The 20,847-nt window shown below is 37.3% G+C and overlaps 1 protein-coding gene across 1 annotated transcript in view; it reads right to left on the bottom strand.

Moving 5' to 3' along the window:
• Positions 1–20,847, bottom strand: part of CUNH1orf87 (chromosome unknown C1orf87 homolog) — an 80,857-nt gene that overhangs the window by 48,303 nt on the left and 11,707 nt on the right. Inside the window, exon 2 of the mRNA XM_035018425.1 lies at positions 15,348–15,582. Coding sequence (XP_034874316.1) covers positions 15,348–15,582 — 235 coding nt within the window. The remainder of the gene's footprint in view (positions 1–15,347; positions 15,583–20,847) is intronic.

Raw genomic sequence — 20,847 nt, 5'->3', positions numbered from 1 at the left:
CATGAGTTAGGTTTGGATTTGGATAGGCTAACGAGTAGAGAGGGAGGAGAAGAGAAGAAGAAAGGGCCCAGGAAAAGGAAACTGGATGTTGAAAACCTCAAAGGTATACACAGGCTCCTAAAAGAGAGAGGAATACTTCCAGAGCATAGTTTAAGTTTTGAAAAAGGCAAAAGTTAAGGCTGCAGAGGGAGATAGGAGAAAGGGGGTGAATTGCCTCAAGTCCGATTAGCCTCTGTGCTTTCTTCTGAGGGAAGTGGGAGCCGCAGAAATGTTTTCAGTAGAGCTAAGACTAGGTCAGAGTTGTCCCAAATTTACCCCCTAGTGAATTGTGCAGATAAGACTTGAACCCTGCTTTGTACCACTACCCCCAGGATGAGAGAGATTCCACATTCATTCAGTCCACAGAGCAGATTCATCCTGTAAAATATTTGGCTAGGCATCTCAGGTATTTCTTAGAACAGTATGTTTCATTGGAAATTATTTGTAATAGAAAACATTTCCATTTTCAGCCACATGTAAACCTTTTTTTGCCTCTGAGAACTGATACACTTTTATATTGCAGTATTCTAAAGGAGCATTTATCAATACTTCATCATCTCAGTGGAGTCAAGGTGTCCCTTTTCTCATTTAAAACACCAAAGTTTATTGAGTGCCTTTGTTTTCAGCACTATGGATACAGGTGAACAAGGCAGGTAGGATTCCTGCCCTCATAGATCTTTCAGCCTAAGTATCACAGAATAAATTTTATGGCCTTCCCTATGGAAAGAGGAATATATATTCTACTCCCAGGACTGCTGCGAGCAATGAGTATTATAATGTATTTTAAACATTTTGTGAACCCCAGAAGTTTGGTATTTGCTGTATATCTCCCTCCAATAGAGTGTGAACACTGTGTGGGCCAGAACGGTTTTGTGTCTTGCTGACTCCCAGCATTTAAGAACAGTGCCAAATTGGAAGAGCAAATAGAAAAACACAGTTTCAGAATGGTGATGATGACTTGTTCAGGCCCAGCCCAAGCGGGGCTCTAGATTTCTCTCTTCACTGACGTCAATCACCAAGTGTATCCACAAAGTATCAAAGAAGATAAAATGGAAAATGTTGACCAAGAATCACCATGTTTCTGACTTCAGAAGTTGCCAGAGTAACTATAAAATCTCCAGTACTATAGTTTTCTATCATTTGCTTTACTTTGAATCACAAAATAGTGCTTGCGGATGACACAATAGCCTGAAATGAGTTTGGGGCGTAATACTAGTTTTGTGATATTTACCTAGAGGAATTGTTACAAACGGAGCACAGAAATCTAACACAGATTTGGTAATTCTTCTTGGGGTGTTGGAAACTTGCAACTGTGAGGAGTGTAAACAAGTCTTTTTTTTTTTTTTTAAAGATTGCTTATAAATTACTTTAAAGTGGTTATATTGTGGAATCCGTGGACACTTTCCTCTAAGACAAGTGAACACACCAAATTGTCTTAATACTGTGCAATGCGTAGCCGGGGCTTGGGAGAAAATCTGCAGAGACAGCATCAAATGAAGATTTGAAAAGTTCTGTTTCCTCAACATTTTAGACCAAGTTGTTGAAGTGTTCTAGAAAGCTGTTAAATGGTTCAAAAAGGGAACCTAGTGACAATAAATACAACAAGAAAGATGCGTATAAAAAGCTTGATAGGATTTCTCAAGAAATGTAGAATTGAAAAAAACCAGCATTTCCAAATTAATAGATTTAACATACGATGTTAATATATACCTTAAACCAATACAATATTAGAATTAATCATTTGACTATTTTATTTATATTTGTAAAAATTTTTATTTTCTTTACATTTTAACTTTATGGGAAGTTATAATTATGGAAAACTTCAAACATAGGCACATGTGTCCAGGATAGTATAATGGAACTCCATGTACTCATCACCAAGCTGTAATTATCAACTGACATTCTTGTTTTATTTATACCCACATCACCCGCCACCAGAAATGAAGTAAACCACAGATGGTGTATTATTTCATCCACATTTTTTTCAGCATACATCTCTAAAGCAGTGGTTTTCAAAGTGAGGTTCTTGGGCCAGAAGCCTCAGCATCACCTAGAAATGTGTTAGGAATGTGAATTCTTGAGACCCAGCCCAACACCACCGAATGAGAATTTCTGAGTTCGGGGTCCAGAAATCTGTGTTTTAGTAAGCCCTCCAGTACTTGTAATGCATGCTAAAGTTTGAGAACCACTGCTTTAAGGATAACGATTCTTTGAAAATATAACCATAATAACATTATAATACTTTTAAACATGGTAATCCCTTAACATCATCTAATATCCAGTCAATTGTTCAAAATCTCCCAATTATCTGATAAATCTTATTTTTACAGTTTGTTTATTCAAAACAGGGACCAAATAAGATCCATATATTGCAATTGGCTTCAATCTTTTACACCTTTTTTTTTTTTTTAAAGATTTTATTTATTTATTTGACAGAGAGAGAGACAGCGAGAGCAGGAACACAAGCAGGGGGAGTGGGAGAGGGAGAAGCAGGCTTCCCGCCGAACAGGGAGCCCGATGTGGGACTCGATCCCAGGATCCTGGGATCATGACCTGAGCCGAAGGCAGACGCTTAACGACTGAGCCACCCAGGCGCCCCTCTTTTACACCTTTTTAAATTTCTACTTCTTCCTATCCCCCTGCTCCTTTTTGTGCAGTTTTTCCCTTTGCAATTTATTTGTTGAAGAAGCTGTGTTGTCTGCCCTACAAAATTTTCCACAGTCTGGGTTTCCTTGCTTGTATTTCTATGCTGTTTAACAAACTGTCCCATATATTTATTAGAAAATAATAGCTAGGACTAGGGTCTTGATCTTCTTCAAGTTCAGTTGTTTTAAGCAAGATTGTTACATAGGTGGTACGTTGCCCCATGCAAACAAATGCTGTCAGGTTGTCTTGCTTTAGTCCATTTTTTTTTTTCATTAGCGTTTTGGAAATGATGATATTCTTATCCTATTATCAGTTCTCATTTTCTTTTTTTTTTTAAAGATTTTATTTATTTATTCATGAGAGACAGAGAGAGAGAGAGAGAGAGGCAGAGGGAGAAGCAGGCTCCCAAGGAGCAGGGAGCCGGATGTGGGACTCGATCCCAGGACCCTGGGATCATGACCTGAGCCGAAGGCAGACGCTTAACCATCTGAGCCACCCAGGCACCCATCAGTTCTCATTTTCAATAGATTAATAGGAATACTTTTTTTTTTTAATTTTATTATGTTATGTTAGTCACCATACAATACATCATTAGTTTTTGATGTAGTGATCCATGATCCATTGTTTTCATATAACACCCAGTGCTCCATGCAGTACGTGCCCTCCTTAATACCCATCACCGGGCTAACCAATCCCCCCTCCCCCCTCCCCTCCAAAACCCTGTTTGTTTCTCAGGTCCATAGTCTCTCATGGTTCATCTCTCCCTCCAATTCCCCCTGCCCATTTTTCCCTTCCTTCTCCTAATGTCCTCCATGTTATTCCTTATATTCCACAAATAAGTGAAACCATATGATAATTGACTTTCTCTGCTTGACTTATTTCACTTAGCAGAATCTCCTCCAGTCCCATCCATGTTGATGTAAAAGTTGGCAACCCACAGAATGGGAGAAGATATTTGCAAATGACACTACAGATAAAGGGCTGGTGTCCAAAATCTGTAAAGAACTTCTCAAACTCAACACCCAAAAAACAAATAATCAAGTCAAAAAGTGGGCAGAAGAGATGAACAGACACTTCTCCAAAGACATACAAATGGCTAACAGACACATGAAAAAATGTTCATCATCATTAGCCGTCAGGGAAATCCAAATCAAAACCACACTGAGATACAACCTTACACCAGTTAGAATGGCAAAAATGGACAGGGAAATAAACAACAAATGTTGGAGAAGTTGTGGAGAAAGGGGAACCCTCTTACACTGTTGGTGGGAATGCAAGTTGGTACAGCCACTTTGGAAAACAGTGTGGAGGTGCCTCAAAAAGTTAAAAATAGAGCTACCCTATGACCTAGAAATTGCACTACTGGGTATTTACCCTAAAGACACAGATGTAGTGGAAAGAAGGGCCATATGCACCCCAATGTTCATAGCAGCAATGTCCGCAATAGCCAAACTGTGGAAAGAGCCGAAATGCCCTTCAACAGATGTATGGATAAAGAAGATATGGTCCATATATACAATGGAATATTACTCAGCCATCAGAAAAGATGAATACCCAACTTTTACATCAACAGGAATACTTTTTTACAGAGAAACTGCCGTCATTAACTATTATCTAAAATACAGTTTGTATAGAAAAGGCAAACAATAAATGCTCCTTTGATTTATCAGTTTTAAAAATAGTTTGTTCCCTAGGATTCTTCAGAGGTGACCAATGAATTTTTGTTTTTTTCTAAAGAATCACTATAAAGTTAGAGATTTAAACATATATAATGCATTTAAATCATTATAATTGTTATGTTTACTGATAGCGAAAATATAAGTGGTTTGGGCTTTTCTTTATTTTCTTTTTTTGTTTTTTTAATAGTGAGAGCCATTTTAAGTTAGATTCCAAGTCTTTTTTTTTTTTTTTTGACAATAGAAGGTGTTTGTTATCTTAATTGCTTTTGGTATAAATAGATGTTCCAGGCTCAAAGCTGGGATCAGCCTTCAGAATTTACTGAACATGATGCAGGTGCTAGGGTACTCATTGCTATATGGTTGGTCATTGTTTCTGTGTTTTTTTTTTTTTTTTCAATGAACAAAGCTAGGAAATCTATTTTCTTAAAAGGAGTGCATACTGATATTCCCAATTCAAATGTAGGTCTTTGGGGTTTTATAAAATCTCATCAATATTATATCTATATTTCATTTCTCCTACACCAGAAATCCCAAATGTAAAAACACCAAGATAATGACTCATTTGCTTTATTCTACAATACATACACACAATAATAATATCAACATAATGGTTACTGAAAACATTTGAAGATAGTTTTTCAAAAACTATTTTCCTTAGAGTATACATCCCACAAGAGACACAGAGTGAAGTCATTATGTTTTAAAGTCATTTAAAGTCATTGCCTGGGTGGTTTAGTTCGTTAAGACTCCGACTCTTGATTTTGGCTCAGGTCATGATCTCAGGGCTGTGAGATCAGAGTTGTGAGATAGAGCCCCGAGTCAGGCTTTGCACTCAGCGGGGAGTCCCTCTCTCTCTCCCCCTCTGCCCCTCCACCTGCTCACGCGCACGCTCTCTCTCTCTCAAATACATAAATACATCTTTAAAAAAGTCATTTACAATAGTTCCATTCTCTTTGGTTTTATTGCCAATTAGTACATAGGTTCACGTGGTACCCAGTCTCCAGGGTGGCTCTAAGTAATCCCTGCCTCCTAGGACTCAAGTCCTTGTGCAGTTCTTCCCCCACCCCTTCTCATTAGGATTATCTCTGTAACCAATAAAATACTCTAGTAGGGTATGTCACTTCTGAGATTAGGTTATTACAGACATTGGACTTACTGCTATGGTTGGGTGCACACACTCTATCTTTCTTTCTGGGATAACTCATCTTTGGAATGCCAGATACCGTGTCTTGAGCAGCCCTATAGAGAGGCCCAAATACAAAAGAGACTCTTCCCTCTGGCAACAGCCAGCAAGTAAATGAGGCCTCTGTCAGTAGCCACTCAAATAAGCCTAGAAGTGAATCTTCTTGTCCTGGTCAAGCCTTCAGGTGACTGCATTCCTGGCCGACATTTGGAGTGAAATTTCAGGGGAGACCTTGAACTAGAACCACTCATCTAAGCTGCTCCTGGATTCTTGTCCCTCAGAAACAGTGCAAGATGATGTATGGTTATTGTTTTATGTAGCTATCTTTTGGGACAGTTTGTTATTCAGCAATAGATAGCCAACACAAACTTATTTTGGTTTTGATTTTTAGGAATTGATTTTTTAATTTTTAAATTTGTTTTATATTTATGTGAAATATTTATGTGGTTCCAAAGCCAAATCTATAAAAATGACTTATTCAGAGATGAGTTGTTTCTGTTTTTGATCCTTCCAACATTTTCCCTTTATCCCCAAGAGATAACCACTTTTTAAAATCCTTTTTATTAATTCCTTCATTTTTAAAAACATAAGCAATAGATAGATGATAGATAGATACCACGAAGCATAATCTACATACTTTTCTTCACCTTGCTTTCATTTAGTTAATGCTATATCTAGTTAGATTACTCCATACAATGATACGTAGTGATATTTATATACTTTAAAACTGTTTATATTGTGATATTCTTCATTACTTTTTACAATTTTAAAGGTTTTATAATACTCTGTGTGGATGAACTGTTATTTATTCAACCAGTCCCTTATGGATGGGAATTTAGGTTGTTAATAGTGTTGTTGTTTTTTTTTTTTTTGTAACAAGTAATGCTACAGTGAATACTTTCTGCATAAATCTTTTCACATTTTTCCAGTGATCCTTGGGATAGATTTTGAAAGTGAGATTTTTCATGTCAACAAATAAATGCATATATAGTTTTGCTAATTATTGCCAAATTTCCTGTCAAAGTGGTTTTCTAGTTTAAACTTCTCTAACTTCCAACAAAGTATGTTGTCAATTTTCTGGATTTTTGCCAATGTAGTTGTGAGAAATTATATCTCATGGTGGTGTTAATTTATATTCCTTTTATTAAGAGCAATACTATATTTTTTGATATGCTTTGAGACCATGTACATTTATCTTTCTGTGAACCGTCCTTAATGTTTTGCCCATTTTCCTAATAGTTTACTGTCTTTTTTTTCTTTTTCTTTTTGATAGAAGATTCTATATGTTAGGGACATATTTATCTATGATATAAATTACAGATTTCTTCCTCAGTTTATCGGGTATGTATGGACACTTTGTACACAGTGGTTCTGGCCACATATATATAGTCAAAATTATCACTTTTTTTCTTATTGTATCTGCATTTTGAGTCACAGTTGAGAAATGTCCCCTTATCTCAAATTACAGAGGAAATCATCCATTTTCTTGCACTATTGTGTAGGTTTATTTCTTTTACATTTCAGCCTCTGATCCATTTGGAATATATCCCAGTGTACATCATATGTATGTACAATATATGAGAGGCCCAATTTAAAATTTTCTCTGTGGCTATCCAGTAATCCCAGCATTACTTATTAAAAAGTCCATCTTTTCCCTACTAATTTGCAATATAATCTTTATTATATACAAAACCGCAATACGCCATTGGGTCTGTTTGTTGATTTTTCTTTTCAATTCCATTAGTCTCCTATCTATTCATGTGCCAAAATCACATTATTTTATTTTTTATTTATTTATTTATTTTTTAAGATTTTATTTAATTGACAGAGAGAGACACACACAGCGAGAGACGGAACACAAGCAGGGGGAGTGGGAGAGGGAGAAGCAGACTCCCCGCTGAGCAGGGAGCCCGATGCGGGGCTCGATCCCAGGACCCTGGGATCATGACCTGAGCCGAAGGCAGCCGCTTAACTGACTGAGCCACCCAAGCGCCCCCAAAATCACATTATTTTAGATATAGAGATTTTATATTTTATATTTGTTAATGCTAGCCCTACACCCATTGCTCTTCTATTCCTGACTCTTCTTTCTGGTTTTGTTATTTCAAATTAATGTTTAATCAATTTGACTAGTTCCAAAAGAAAATGAAACAAAAATCTAGTACCATTCTTATTAGAATCACATTAAATTTATAAATTACCTCAGGGAGGATTGACATCTTGATGTTGTTAACTTTTTTTCAAGATTTTTTTATTGTGGTAAAATATACATAACATAAAATTTATTATCTTAACCATTTCTGAGAATACCGTTCAGTGGGATTAAGTACATTCCTATTGTGCAGCCACCCCCCATATCCATCCCCACGGCTCTTTTCATCACACAAAGCTGAATGTCTATACCCATTCAACAATAACTGCCTATTCCCTCCTCCCCCAAGTCCCTGGCAGCTACTAATCTACTTTCTGTTGCTATGATTTGACTACTCTAAGTATCTTTTGTAAGTGGAGTCACATGGTATTTGTCTTTTGTTGGCAGGCCTATTTTACTTAGTAAATGTCCTCAAGGTTCATCCATTTTATAGCATGTGGCAGAATTTCCTTCCTTTGTAAGGCTGGGTAATATTCCATCATGTGCATATGTTCCAGAATTTGCTTATCCACTTACCTTTGATGGATATTTGGGTGGCTTCCCCATTTTAGCTACTGTGAATAATGCTATGAACATGGGTATATAAGAGACCCTCCTTTCAATTCTTTTGTGTATATCCCCACGAATGGACTAGGTAGATGATATGGTAATTCTGTTTTTAATTTTTTAATTTTTTTGAGAAGCTACCATACTGTTTTCATACTGTTTTGTTTTCTGATTTTACCACTTTACATTTCTACAAACAGTGCACAAACTTTCCAATGACTCCATATCTCTGCTAACATTTGTTGTTTTCTGGTTTTTTGTCTTCCTTGGTTGTAGCTATCCTAATGGGTGTGAAGTGGTATCTCATTGTAGTTTTGATTTGCGTTGCCCTAATTAGTGATGTTGAATATCTTTTCAGGTGCTTATTGTCCATTTTTAAATCTTCTTTAAAGAAATGTCTATTCAGGTCCTTGCCCATTTTTGAATCAGATTGCTTGTTTTTTGGTTGTTGAGCTTTGGAGTTCTCTATGTATTCTGGATATTAATCTCTCATCAGATATGGGATTTGCCAATACTTTCTCCCATCATGTGGCTTGCCTTTTTACAATCAATTGTGTATTGTGGCACACAACTTTTTTTGGTGCCTATGCTTTTGGGGTGATATCCAAGAAATCATTGTCAGGTCCAATCTGAAGATTTTTCCCTATTTTTTCTTCTAAGAGTTTTATCATTTTGCATCTGTATTTAAGTCATGGATCCATTTTCAGTTAATTTTTGTATATGGTATTAGGTAAGGGTCCAACTGCAAACTTTTGCATGTGGACATCCAGTTTTTCTAGTGACATTTCTTGAAAAAGTCATCTTTTCCCCATTGAATCATCTTGGTACCCTTGTTAAAAAAAATCATTTGACCAAATATGTGAGGATTTATTGTGGACCCTATTCTATTCTGTTGGTCTCTATATCTGTCTTTATGCCAGTACTATACTGTTTTTATTATTGTACCTTTGAAGTACCTTCTTTTTAAGGTTTGCTTTAGATCTTCAGGGTCCCTTGAGATTCCATATGAATTTTAGGATGGGTTCATATTTCTGCAAAAAAAAAGTCATTGGGATTTTGATAGAGATTGATGATGTTAACTTTTTTCTGTATAAGAACATACTATACCTTTCCATTGTTCAAATCTACTCTTGTGTCTTGTAGGAGAGTTTTATATTTTTTCTCATAAAGGTTTGGACATTTCTTATTAAGTTTGACTCTGCATTTGATTTATTTACTTATTTAGTTAATTTAGTTATGCTTTTATTTGTTATTACAAATGCTGCCTTCCATTTTTTGTCCTAACTAGTTTTTATTTATATATGTGAAGGCCACTGATTTTTATATATTGATGATATAATCCTGTTTTGCCAAATTCTCTTAGTGTTTTAGTAGTTTCTTCATAAGCTGTTTTGAAATTTTATATGTATAATCTTATCATCTGAAAATAGTTTTTCCTCTGCCTTTCTAATTATTATGCTTATAATTGCTTTCTTTTGTTTAATTACTTGGCAAATACTTGCAACATAATATTAAAAACCAGTGGAAATAACAGATACCCTTGACTTCTTCCAGACTCTAATGTGAAAGCCTCTAGTGTTTGTCGATTAAATAGGATGTTGGCTTTGGGTTAATATATAGAGAGAAGCATTTTGGAAACAAAAGTGAATAAGAAAATTCTTATTCTCAGGGGATTTACAGACTTGTGGAAGGAGACAAGGAAGCCTTTTTTTTTTTTTTAATTTCTAAAAGACGTATTTACTTATTTATAAGATTTATTTGCAAGAAACTTTACCATAAATTATGTGTTTATGAGAGGCATTATAGTGTAGTGCATGCATTTTTTAAAAAGATTTATTTATTTATTTGAGGGAGAGAATGTGAGCAGGGGAGGGGCAGTGGGAGAGGGAGAGAGAAGGAATCCTCATGCAGACTTCCCAGCTGAGCACAGAGCCTGATGCAGGGGCTTGATCCCAGGACTCTGAGATCATGAGCTGAGTTGAAACCAAGAATCTGTCGCTTAACTGACTGAGCCACCCAGGCACCCCAATGCACACATTTTTCTAAATGTTACCTTTAAGGGGGCAAAAATCGGTTCTTTGGGGCAAATGTTTCTTTTTTTAATTTTTTAAAAAAATTTTGTATTTATTAGAGAGAGAGAGTGAGAGAGCACAAGTAGGGGGAGGACAGCAGAGGGAGAGGGAGAAGCGGGCTTCCCACTGATCAGGAAGCCAGATACGGGTCTTGACCCCAGGACCCTGGGATCATGACCTGAGCCAAAGGCAGACGCTTAACCAACTGAGCCACCCAGGCACCCTGGGGCAAATATTTCTAAAATATTACAGTGGTTTCTAGTGCTCAACTCTACTCAACAAAATAGTTTTTCTTGGTATTTAATTCCTCTTTAGGGAGAGTTTTAATTTTTCTCCTAAGGAGTGGGGTCTAATAATGAAAAAGAGATTGAAAAACATTGGTGCTGTGGATCCAGACTACTTAGGTTCACATCCTAGACCCACCAATACTTGACTGGTTGTATGAGCTTTGGCAAATTACTTAATGTCACTGTATCTCAGTTTTCTCGCCTATAAAATGGAGATATTAGCACCTACTTCACACCATTGCTTTTTAATTAATTTTTTATTTGAGTGTAATTGACACACAATGTTACATTAGAGGAAACAACCCATTTTAATAGTACAACAACTGCTATAGGGGAATGTACAGATTACAGATTGATTTATGAGTATCATATGAAAAGCACTTATCTTGACAATCAGACAATGACGCTTCTTGGTAGAGTTGATATCTAAGTTGAGCCCCTAGTGTAATTAGGAGTTAAATGAAGATGAAGGGAAATTTTCATACTAAAGGAATAGCATGGGTAAAGCATAGAAGATAAAATGGAACAGAACTCTACTGGGGAAATAGAGGTTGTTTAGGGAAAGGTGGGCATGAAGGAGAAGTAGAGAATGGACAGAAGTGAGTTGGAATGGCAATCAAGGAGTCTGCATTTTATACTAGAGCAAAGGGGATTAAACAGTGGTTTTAAGTGTTTTAAGTAGTGGCCACACTTGAGTACTTTTGAAGTTCCTCCTAAAAGAGGCAGAATATATATCCTTGCCCCAGTGGTATTGAGCTTTGCCATGTGGCTTGCCTTGGCCAATGGGATGGATCTTCATGGATATGACACAAGCAAAGACTTAAAAAACCTACTTGTGGTTGAGCCTGTCCTCTTGAAATGTTTCCATAACCATAAGAAGAACTTGCTTTGAGGGGCTCACTGGATTCAGAACAATAAGAAAAACACAGAGCAGACCTGAACCAAATCTACCATCTGGAGCCAAGCCTAGAAAAGTCTAATTTAAAAGAAAAGCAAAAGCTATCTTAGCTCATATTTGCAGATGTGAGCATAAATGATTATTGTTATAAGCCACTGAGTGCTAGGGTGATTTCTTGCACAGTAGTGTTATTATAATAGCTGACCAGTACAGAGAGGGAAGCATAGAAAAGGACAGCCAGTTTGAAGATAATTAAAATCATCTTGCCAAAGTACTATGGTGGTTTGACTAGGATGATGGCAGAGAAAGCATAACTAAGAAGGTGTTTTTGAGAGATAAAGGGGGTGGAATTTAAAGGGCTGAGTGATATTAGACTCAGGGAAAGGGAGGAGGAAAGCATGCCCAGGTTTCTTGCTGGTGTAACTGGGAGAGTTGTGGGACTGTTCTGTGAGCCACAGACCATAGAAAAAGAGCAAGATCAAAGGTTCTGTTTTGAACCTGGTGAATCTACCAATGCACAGCCAAGTGGAAATGTCCTTGACGTCCGTCTATTTACCTAAAAATGAGGATGACATCATATGCCTCTACCTACCTCACTGGGCTACTGTACAGAACAAACAAGATAAAACACACAAAAGTGCTTTGAAAAGAACACATTACCAATCAACTATGATAATTATTAAAATTAAAGCACTAACACTTTCATTTTCATGCTGCCAGATGCAAAAGACACACTCTAACTTTATTTTTGAAACCGTGCTACTGAGTTTGTAGCTAGTCACACATTCTTTTTTATTTTCTGAGAGAAGGCAGAGCTGATGCTTCTGAGAAATAATACAGATGATACTTGTATTTTCAAAGACACATAAGGAACAGAATTTGGAGAAAAAAGATTCTAGGGCTACTGTTGAGAAGAGCCAGGCTCTTGACTTGTGAGACCTCAAACTAATCATTTAAGCTCTCTGGGCCTCCCCTTCTTCATTTCTGAAGTGAAAGTTTGTACTGGTTGATTTCTAAAATATCTTGCTGTTCTCGGATACATGAAACCATGGGTTCTTATAGCATTTTCAGCTTTACTTACCTCCTACTAACTAATGATACTCTTCAAACTTGATCTGTAATTTAGAAAAGAGTTTCACACTTGCCTTTCCTCACCCACGTTAGCTCAGTCTTTATCAGCAACTTTTCTTTTGGAGCAAATTCAGGCAGTCCAGATTGCCTGTTATATCCCAGGCAGGAAAGCTTATTTTCATCTATGTGTGAGGGAGAAGGATCTAGAAGGAGTTCTGATTGGTTTGCTTCTTTCACTGCAGCAGAATTCCATTTACCACTTAGTCAAGGTGGTAATGAGGGTCTCCGTACCAGACAAATGTGGCTGCCATCTGGCAGGCCAGCACCACACACTCGGCAGACAGAACCAATTAATCAGGCCCCACACCTCCCAGGAGGTCTTGCTGTATTTGGTGGCTGCTGAGTCTCCCACAAGAAGCCTCATTGAGTTGTGGGAGGGGAGGGGCAAATCATCTCCCTCTGGCACTACAGGGCTAGCAAAGAATCCAGATCTTGGAGGTCCCAGAACAGTTTACTCAAGAAATATTCTGCCCGCGATGATGGCAAATGCAGGATCTGTACCAGGAATGGACAGCTTGATGTGGTAGAGGGAGTGTCAAGAAACAAATTTCCATTTATAAGAGAAAAACTAGAAATGACTTCAATGCCCATCAGTGAGGGATTAGTTAACTGAACCATGTTATATCCATACAAAGGAATGAATACAGTTGGTGATTAAGGATTTAGGATTTGGGCTTTAATTATGGCTCTGCCACTTCTCAACCTTTTGACCTGGGCAAGGCACTTGACCTTGTTTTTTAGTTCCTTCATCTATGAACTGAAGACAATAGAGTTCCTACTTCTTTGGGTGCTTGGGAGTAGTAAGTTAGCTAATAGTTAGAATGGTGCCCAGCACATAGTAAATGCTATTTAAGTGTTCGTACTGAGTCTGATTCTCATAGAGCCATTCAAGATGATGCTTAGGATGCATTTTTTGAAGCCAGGGTGAAAATTCTTAATATAAAATGAATCAAGCAGGATAACAAAGAATATATACATAATGATTCTCATTCTGTATCTATGCATGGAGAAAAGGAGAGAAAGAAATATATTATTATTTTTCTCTCATTGAGTTTTCTTTTCTTCTTACTTCTACTCTCCATCTGCCAAAATTGTACATGAGTATGCAATACTTTATAATTAAAAAGATGACTTTTTTTTAAAAAAGGAAGAAAAGACTGGAGAAGAAACCCTGGATAAACATCTTATCTCTACACTTAAGAGTGACGTCAACTTTTCTCAGCCTCAGTTTTATCATCCATATCATAGTGATAGAAAAAACACTGGTACCTACCGCAAGGGGTTAATTCCAAGGAGCAAATGATAAAATTTACCTGAAAGTAATCAGGCAATAATAAAGTGTCTTATTACTATAATACTATTACCAAGGTCATCCTTGGGGAGTAACAACAAATACATTAATGCTAGAGACAAAATTATGTAAAAACTCAGAGGTCTTCTGCAGTTCAGAATGGATCATTTCACCTCCTCAGATGCACTATATTCTGCTCCAACTAGGCCTTAAATTCAAGAACTACGTAGAAGACAGTCAAAAGAGGGGCATCTGGGTGGCTCAGTCAGGTAAGCATCTGCCTTCAGCTCAGGTCATGATCCCAAGACCCTGGGATGAAGCCCAGTGTCAACAGGGATCCTGCTTCTCCCTCTCCCCCTACCCCCCTCCCTGCTCATGCTCTCTCTCTCTCTCAAATAAATAAGTAAAATCTTAAAAAAAAAAAAGTCAAAATAATGCATTACCTAGGGATTTCAAAAGTTCTAGTTGCAGTATAGGCTGTGCCACTGACGTTTTGGGCAAGTCACTTGTATTTCTGGACCCACGTTCAACTAGACCTTGCAGAGTATGGTCTCAGGTCCATTGGGGGGCCATTAACCACTTTAAATTATAAGCTTTGCAGAGTTCTTATGAGCAAAAGACCACAAATCCATAGGCTTTTATTTTCTCAGATGACTAAAGACTAGCTAGTATCTGAGTGATTTAATAAGGGCTATTAAAATTATAAACTAAAAATAGTTATGTTAGAGTTTACTGCAGACTCTAATTCAGTATTCTACTAAAATATTTGGCTGTCACTTAATGCTTGGCAGCATTGCAAAACTCCTACTCTATGTATCTGTCTAATTGCAATTTCAGCAATTTTTGGAAATGGTGCTTTGTTATCAATGAATCATTAGTTTTGTCTTGATTTGGATCCAGTTTTCAATTGCTGCTATTCTTGCTTTTTAATTACAAATTACTAATGATATAGATTCATCATTATCAAGTTAGTTTGTTGTGGATTGTTTGGTTGATTTTTAACAGAGTACAGTGATGTATATTTCTATCAAGATTTTGGCTGATAATTTTTTGATATGTAGACATGGTTGCATTGGATTTTGAAAATAAATGATTTCTTCCTGTAATGTTAAAGCAGACAGACCTTCCCCCTCCAACACAATCCAAATTTTCATGTACATTTACTTGGATCACTGTATGAGTATCACCGAGTTAGCCGCTGATAGAGTAGGTTGGCCAACTCAATTGGTGGTCAACCAGGATGCAATATACAAAATGACCTAAAAATTTAGTTTCAGATTAAAAAAAATGAACTCCAAGTCTATCTTATGCAAAATATATTAATCACCATTAGTACAAGAGTGTGTGGTGTGAATCTGTTTCCAACCTAATTCTGAATTTACCTGGTCAATTACCAAGAAAAGTTTGCCTATTTGTTACTCACTTTGCCATCCAGAAATCTGCTACTGAGTGCTCCTGTCAGGAATTTCTCGTTGTTCTCTGGTTTCTGATTGTTCTCTGGTTGCTTGCTTTCTTCCTTATCATCTGGGTCATGATTGATTTGATGATCAGTAGGATTAGTAGGAGCTGGGGAGTCTCTGCTCATCTGCTTTGCACCACCAATCATGGATTTCTGGAGTACTGTTTGAGTTTCTGCCTTCAGGTTCTCATTTTCCTTGCTGTGAAGAAACAGTTTTGCACTTTGTTACTCACAGGGCAGACTCTGCATACACTAGGCTGGCATAAGAAACAGAAGGTGTTAGTCTGGTGGTGTGAACAGTGGTAACTCAGCATGGTGGAATGAAGGAGTAAACATTGATTATACATATAAGTATATGAATCATTTACCATAGAGAGACTGTGTTATTATCTTCTCAGAGTTGAACTTCTCCTACCCTCTTCCTCATATTCATAAAGAGAATCTATCCAGGGGCGCCTGGGTGGCTCAGTCGTTAAGTGTCTGCCTTTGGCTCGGGTCGTGATCCCGGGGTCCTGGGATCGAGCCCCGCATCGGGCTCCCTGCTCTGTGGGAAGCCTGCTTCTCCCTCTCCCACTCCCCCTGCTTGTGTTCCCTCTCTCGCTGTGTGTGTCTCTCTCTGTCAATTAAATAAATAAAATCTTTAAAAAAAAAAAAAGAGAGGGAATCTATCCATCTGCTCTCAGACCCTTAATATAAGTAATAGCAGTGTCAAAAATGAACCCTACAGGTTATCACATATCTTACTGACAAATCTAATGGGTATTTTAAGTGTTTGCAAATAGAAGAAGAAGAATTCCAGTCAAGGGGGGTTGCTAGCTCTAGTCCTGCTCTGTGTCTCTCCTCAGGTGCCTCATCCTGTGGTTTCTTTTTCTCCCAGTAGGCCTCCATTTAAGTTTAGTATTAAATAGAGAAAAGAGAAGGAAAAAAGAAACTATAGGAATGATTCAAAGAAATACAAATAATAAACACAATTTTAAAAAGATTCAACCTTGTTTAATAACTAAAGACTCACAAATCAAAACAATTATATAAGACATCACTTTAAATTTAGGAAACTTCTTTGGAAATAAGAAAGTCAAATGCTAATGGCCATATAAATAGACATAATTAATATAGTGGGTGACCTGAAAAAACATATGAAGAGTGAGTCAGGAAGTTGCAATGGTTTAACCTACTAAATCAATATTTAAGATTGTGTATTATGGGAAAAAATACAGAAGAAAAATTTTAAACTCTAAGTATTTAGTAATAGGTGAATATGTTGAGTATTTCATTCTATGTTCATATGATAGAATTTATAAAGCTATGAAAATAGTTGGGAATGATTTTAATGACACAAGAACATGTCCAGTTATACAAATAAGTGAAAAATGTAATTATCTCTACTATGTAAAACTTATGTGCATAATATATGCATTTATGTGTGAGAGTACATAGTATATCTAAAAAGAAATATGCCAGAAATTAACAGTAAGTGTCTCTGGGTAGTAGAGCTCAGAATATTACCATAATATCTTATAACATTATTATTCTAAATTTTTTACCTGAGAAAGTATTATTTTATAATCAGAAAAAATCAATTTCAATATAGCTGTAGAAGGCATTCTATAAATTCTAGCTGTTAGTACTGATACAATGGAAAAGATCCATTTTATTTTATTTAGATTTTATTTTATTATGTTAGTCACCACACAATACATCATTAGTTTTTGATGTAGCGTTCCATGATTCATTGTTTGCATATAACACCTAGTGCTAGAAAAGATTCATTTTGAAGCATGACATATTATCTGAGCATAAAACAGTCACTCTGATACTTGTTGATTTGAAAAAGTCAAACCATAGTCAATGATTTGAATGTGTGTATACTTTTTATAGTAATCCTCTTGGTCATGGCAGCACAGGCCAAAAAGAAGGCCTAAAAAAGAACACTGAGGAACACCTACATTTACAGAGAGAAGAGCCCTAAAAGGAGATTTAGAAGAAATTCTCAGTAAGGTAGAAGGGACACCAGGAGCATGGGGTCTTGGAAGCAAAGTGAAGAGGATGTTTCCAGAGAGAGGTCAATGTCAACAGTGTCAGGGGCCCTGGAGAAAGGTGGGGTCTGAAAAGTGTCCATTGGATTAAGCCATAAGAACATCGACAGGCATCTTGACAAAGGAGCTTCTGTGAGGTAATGGAGGTGGATGCCAGACTGAAGCAGGTTTGGGAAAGTGGGGGCCAAAAAACCGAATACCAGAAGTATAATCTCTGTGAAGAAGTTTGGCTGCAAGAGCGGAGAGAGAGAGCGAAGGATTGGTGACTGGAGTGCAATATGGGTTTCAGATAGGGCTTTATTATTGTTATGTTGAAGAACTGTGGGGACTTTAACATATTAAATACCATAGGTGAAGAACCCACTGAACCAGAGGGAAAGAGAGGATATTATTGATGAAATATGATGAACCCTGACAAAGTGAGATAGAGGGAACCGAGATAGAAATGAAATGAAATGAAATGAAAAGAAAAGAAATGAAATGAAATAAAATGAAACCTCAGGGTAGGGTTGGTAGGGAGATAGGTGAGGATATAGGCAAATTTATTTGTACATTTGGTGGCAGCTTAACTTTTCTCTTTGATATATAAGGTACACTTACCTGTTGGCTCTCAAGGGGGAAGTGCTAGGGAAGGAAATCTAAGGGCAGATGGCTTGAGATAACTGCTATGAAGAGTGGAAAAGAGCTGATCAGAACAAGTAGAAAGGTCAGCTGTGTACAACCAAGTAGCCATGAAGGTTGGAGACCACAGTTTTGTGGCTTCAGTGTGAGAGGGTGCATGCTCTTCTCTAGGATTGCCTAGGAGTCCTCGTGGAGATGCAGAGGAGAAAGGGACTCATTCAGGGCTGGGATTTGCCAGACAGGTGCAGTCGAATGATCACAGAGCAAGATGGGAATGCGAGAACAATAGTGTATATATAACAAATAATTCTTGCAATGAGAGAAAACATAGAACATATGATCCCTGACCTCAAGAAATTTAATTTCATTTGGCTGTCCAAAAACAATACAAATAATAAGCTAACAAGTGGTATAAACTTGCTTCTAGAAGTCAGATCGATAGCTTCTACGTAGTGGTTACATTTTTGGGGAGGTGTAGAGCCCAGAAGGGAATGCTAGGGCCTTCCATGGTATCTGCACTATTCTGGTTTTTTGTTTTTGTTTTTTATCTTGGTGTTTGTCACAAGGGTGTATCACATTTGTGAAAATTCAGTGAGACTATATATTTGACATGTGCGCTTTTATATGTTTATATATGATAAATAGATAGATATATTCCTATAACATGCTCAGAGAAATTGGTATAAAATTTGCATAAATATGAAACATACCTAACTAGTGTATAAATCAATGTCAAGTGAATATTACAAAGAATCAGTGCTGTTTGGGCGCCTGGGTGGCTCAGTTGGTTAAGCGACTGCCTTCGGCTCAGGTCATGATCCTGGAGTCCCGGGATCGAGTCCCGCATCGGGCTCCCTGCTCGGCAGGGAGTCTGCTTCTCCCTCTGACCCTCCCCTCTCTCATGTGCTCTCTCTCTCATTCTCTCTCTCTCAAATAAATAAATAAAATCTTAAAAAAACAAAAAACAAAAAACAAAGAATCAGTGCTGTTTGAAGTTCATAAGAAAGAGAAATAACTATGATTTGCAATGGTTGCAAAAATATTACTGAGCATTTAACTACACGACAGTCACATTATAGCCACTCACATACACTAGTTAGTTAATCTTCAGATCAACCCTATAGGTAAGTGCTTGTATTATTTTCATTTTAGGATGAAGGAATTAAGACTCAGAGAGTTTATGTGATTTGTCCAGTTGTACATGGCTTTTCAGTAGTGGAACCAGAATTTAAACCTAAGTTGGCCTGACTGCACTGAGATGCCTACTTACTGCCAATAGGGTCAGGAGAGAATCCATGGAAGTTTATATTATATGAGGAGCAGAAAGTAGAGGAGGAGGAAGTGCAGATTTAAAGGCAAAAATGGATTTGGGGCAGAAAGTTAACTCCTCTGGCTGAAGCAATCAACTTTGCTTTAATCACCTTCAAAATCCTTTTGTGGGCAGTCTCAGGACAGAATTGCTTGAGAAACGTGAAATGTATCTGCCTGCCTGTTAAAACAGTCACAGTAGATGTAAAACCAAAAATAACCTGTTAAATCTGTTCAAAGTAAAAGCTGTTTTTTTTTTTTAAACATACATAGCACTTTAAAATTATCATGAAATGACTCCCCAGCTGAGAAATGGCATGTGCCTGTTAGCACAAACAATTTGTCAACACACATTGGTTGTTACGCCGTTCACAAACTCACAGTTCTTTCTTCTAGACTTGTGTACTATCTACCTGAAGTACTGAAAATAGAAGTTTGCCATTTCAAAAGAAAGAAAAAAAAAATGCCATAACACTATCTTGGAAGCAAGGCATAACTAGCTTCTTCATATGTACTTCTGACCTCAGCTGCTGCTCTTAGGGATGCTGTGAAGAGTTTAGTGTCATCCCGGAACTACAGCAATTAGAGAGGATTACTGTATTGCTGGATGATAAATAAATGAGGCGAAAACTGTTCAGTTGTCTCCCGTCACCCTGGGCTCTTCCTGCAAACCGCCCTACAGTGCCACCCTCTACTAGAGCTCAGAGTCTCAGGGTTAGAAAGAAACATTGCAAGGGCATCTGGTAGCATCCTCTGCCCAAAGTAGTGCAGAGACCTCCCATCGGCCCACCTCCCATGTAACTCCAACTCACCAGATCTCACATTTGATTTGGATTACACCCCTGCCGAGAACATCAAATCTCAAATGGAGGACCCAGGGGGCTCAGCAAAAAGGTCACCAGATGCCATCTTAAAGGTCTGCCAGCCTTGGCAGCGACTCAGTGCCACCAATTTCCAACTGTGCGCCATCTAACAGGCCTCCAACCCTCTGGAAAAGACAGTCCTGAGTGTGCCAACCAGTGAATGGGGATCTAATTTCAGTAAATGAAAGCATGTTCTTATTTGGAAGTAATAGCAGATAATCAACACAACCAGACTTTCCTTTTTTAAGAAGACAACAACAAAATAAAAATATAAAATGGGATTGGGGAGGAGAGTGCAGCTGAAAATCTCACCAAACTCCATGGGAAGCTGAAATGGTGAAGTTTGTGCTAATGTAGCAAATGTTATTGTGATGAAGTGTGAGGTTTTTTTTTGTTTTGTTTTGTTTTCTTCTTCTTCCTTTTTTTTTTTTTTTTTTTTAATGCCAGGGAGCCATACCATGTATTATCATAGAAATTTAGTCTTCAGAAAGATTTTTAAAGTACTTTAACTCCCAAACCTATGTCCGAATAATCTCTTCATCAATGGAATTATATGAGCTAACATTCTAAATGCTCATATGTGTCAGATACCACATAGAAATTTTCATAAATTCTTTCATGGTATCCTAATAATCC

Source organism: Mirounga leonina, unplaced genomic scaffold (assembly GCF_011800145.1).
Source record: "Mirounga leonina isolate KUSES-001 unplaced genomic scaffold, KU_Mleo_1.0 Mir_173, whole genome shotgun sequence".
NCBI lineage: Eukaryota > Metazoa > Chordata > Mammalia > Carnivora > Phocidae > Mirounga > Mirounga leonina.
Note: the sequence above shows the minus strand (reverse complement) of the source record. Positions and strands in the feature narration are given on the sequence as shown.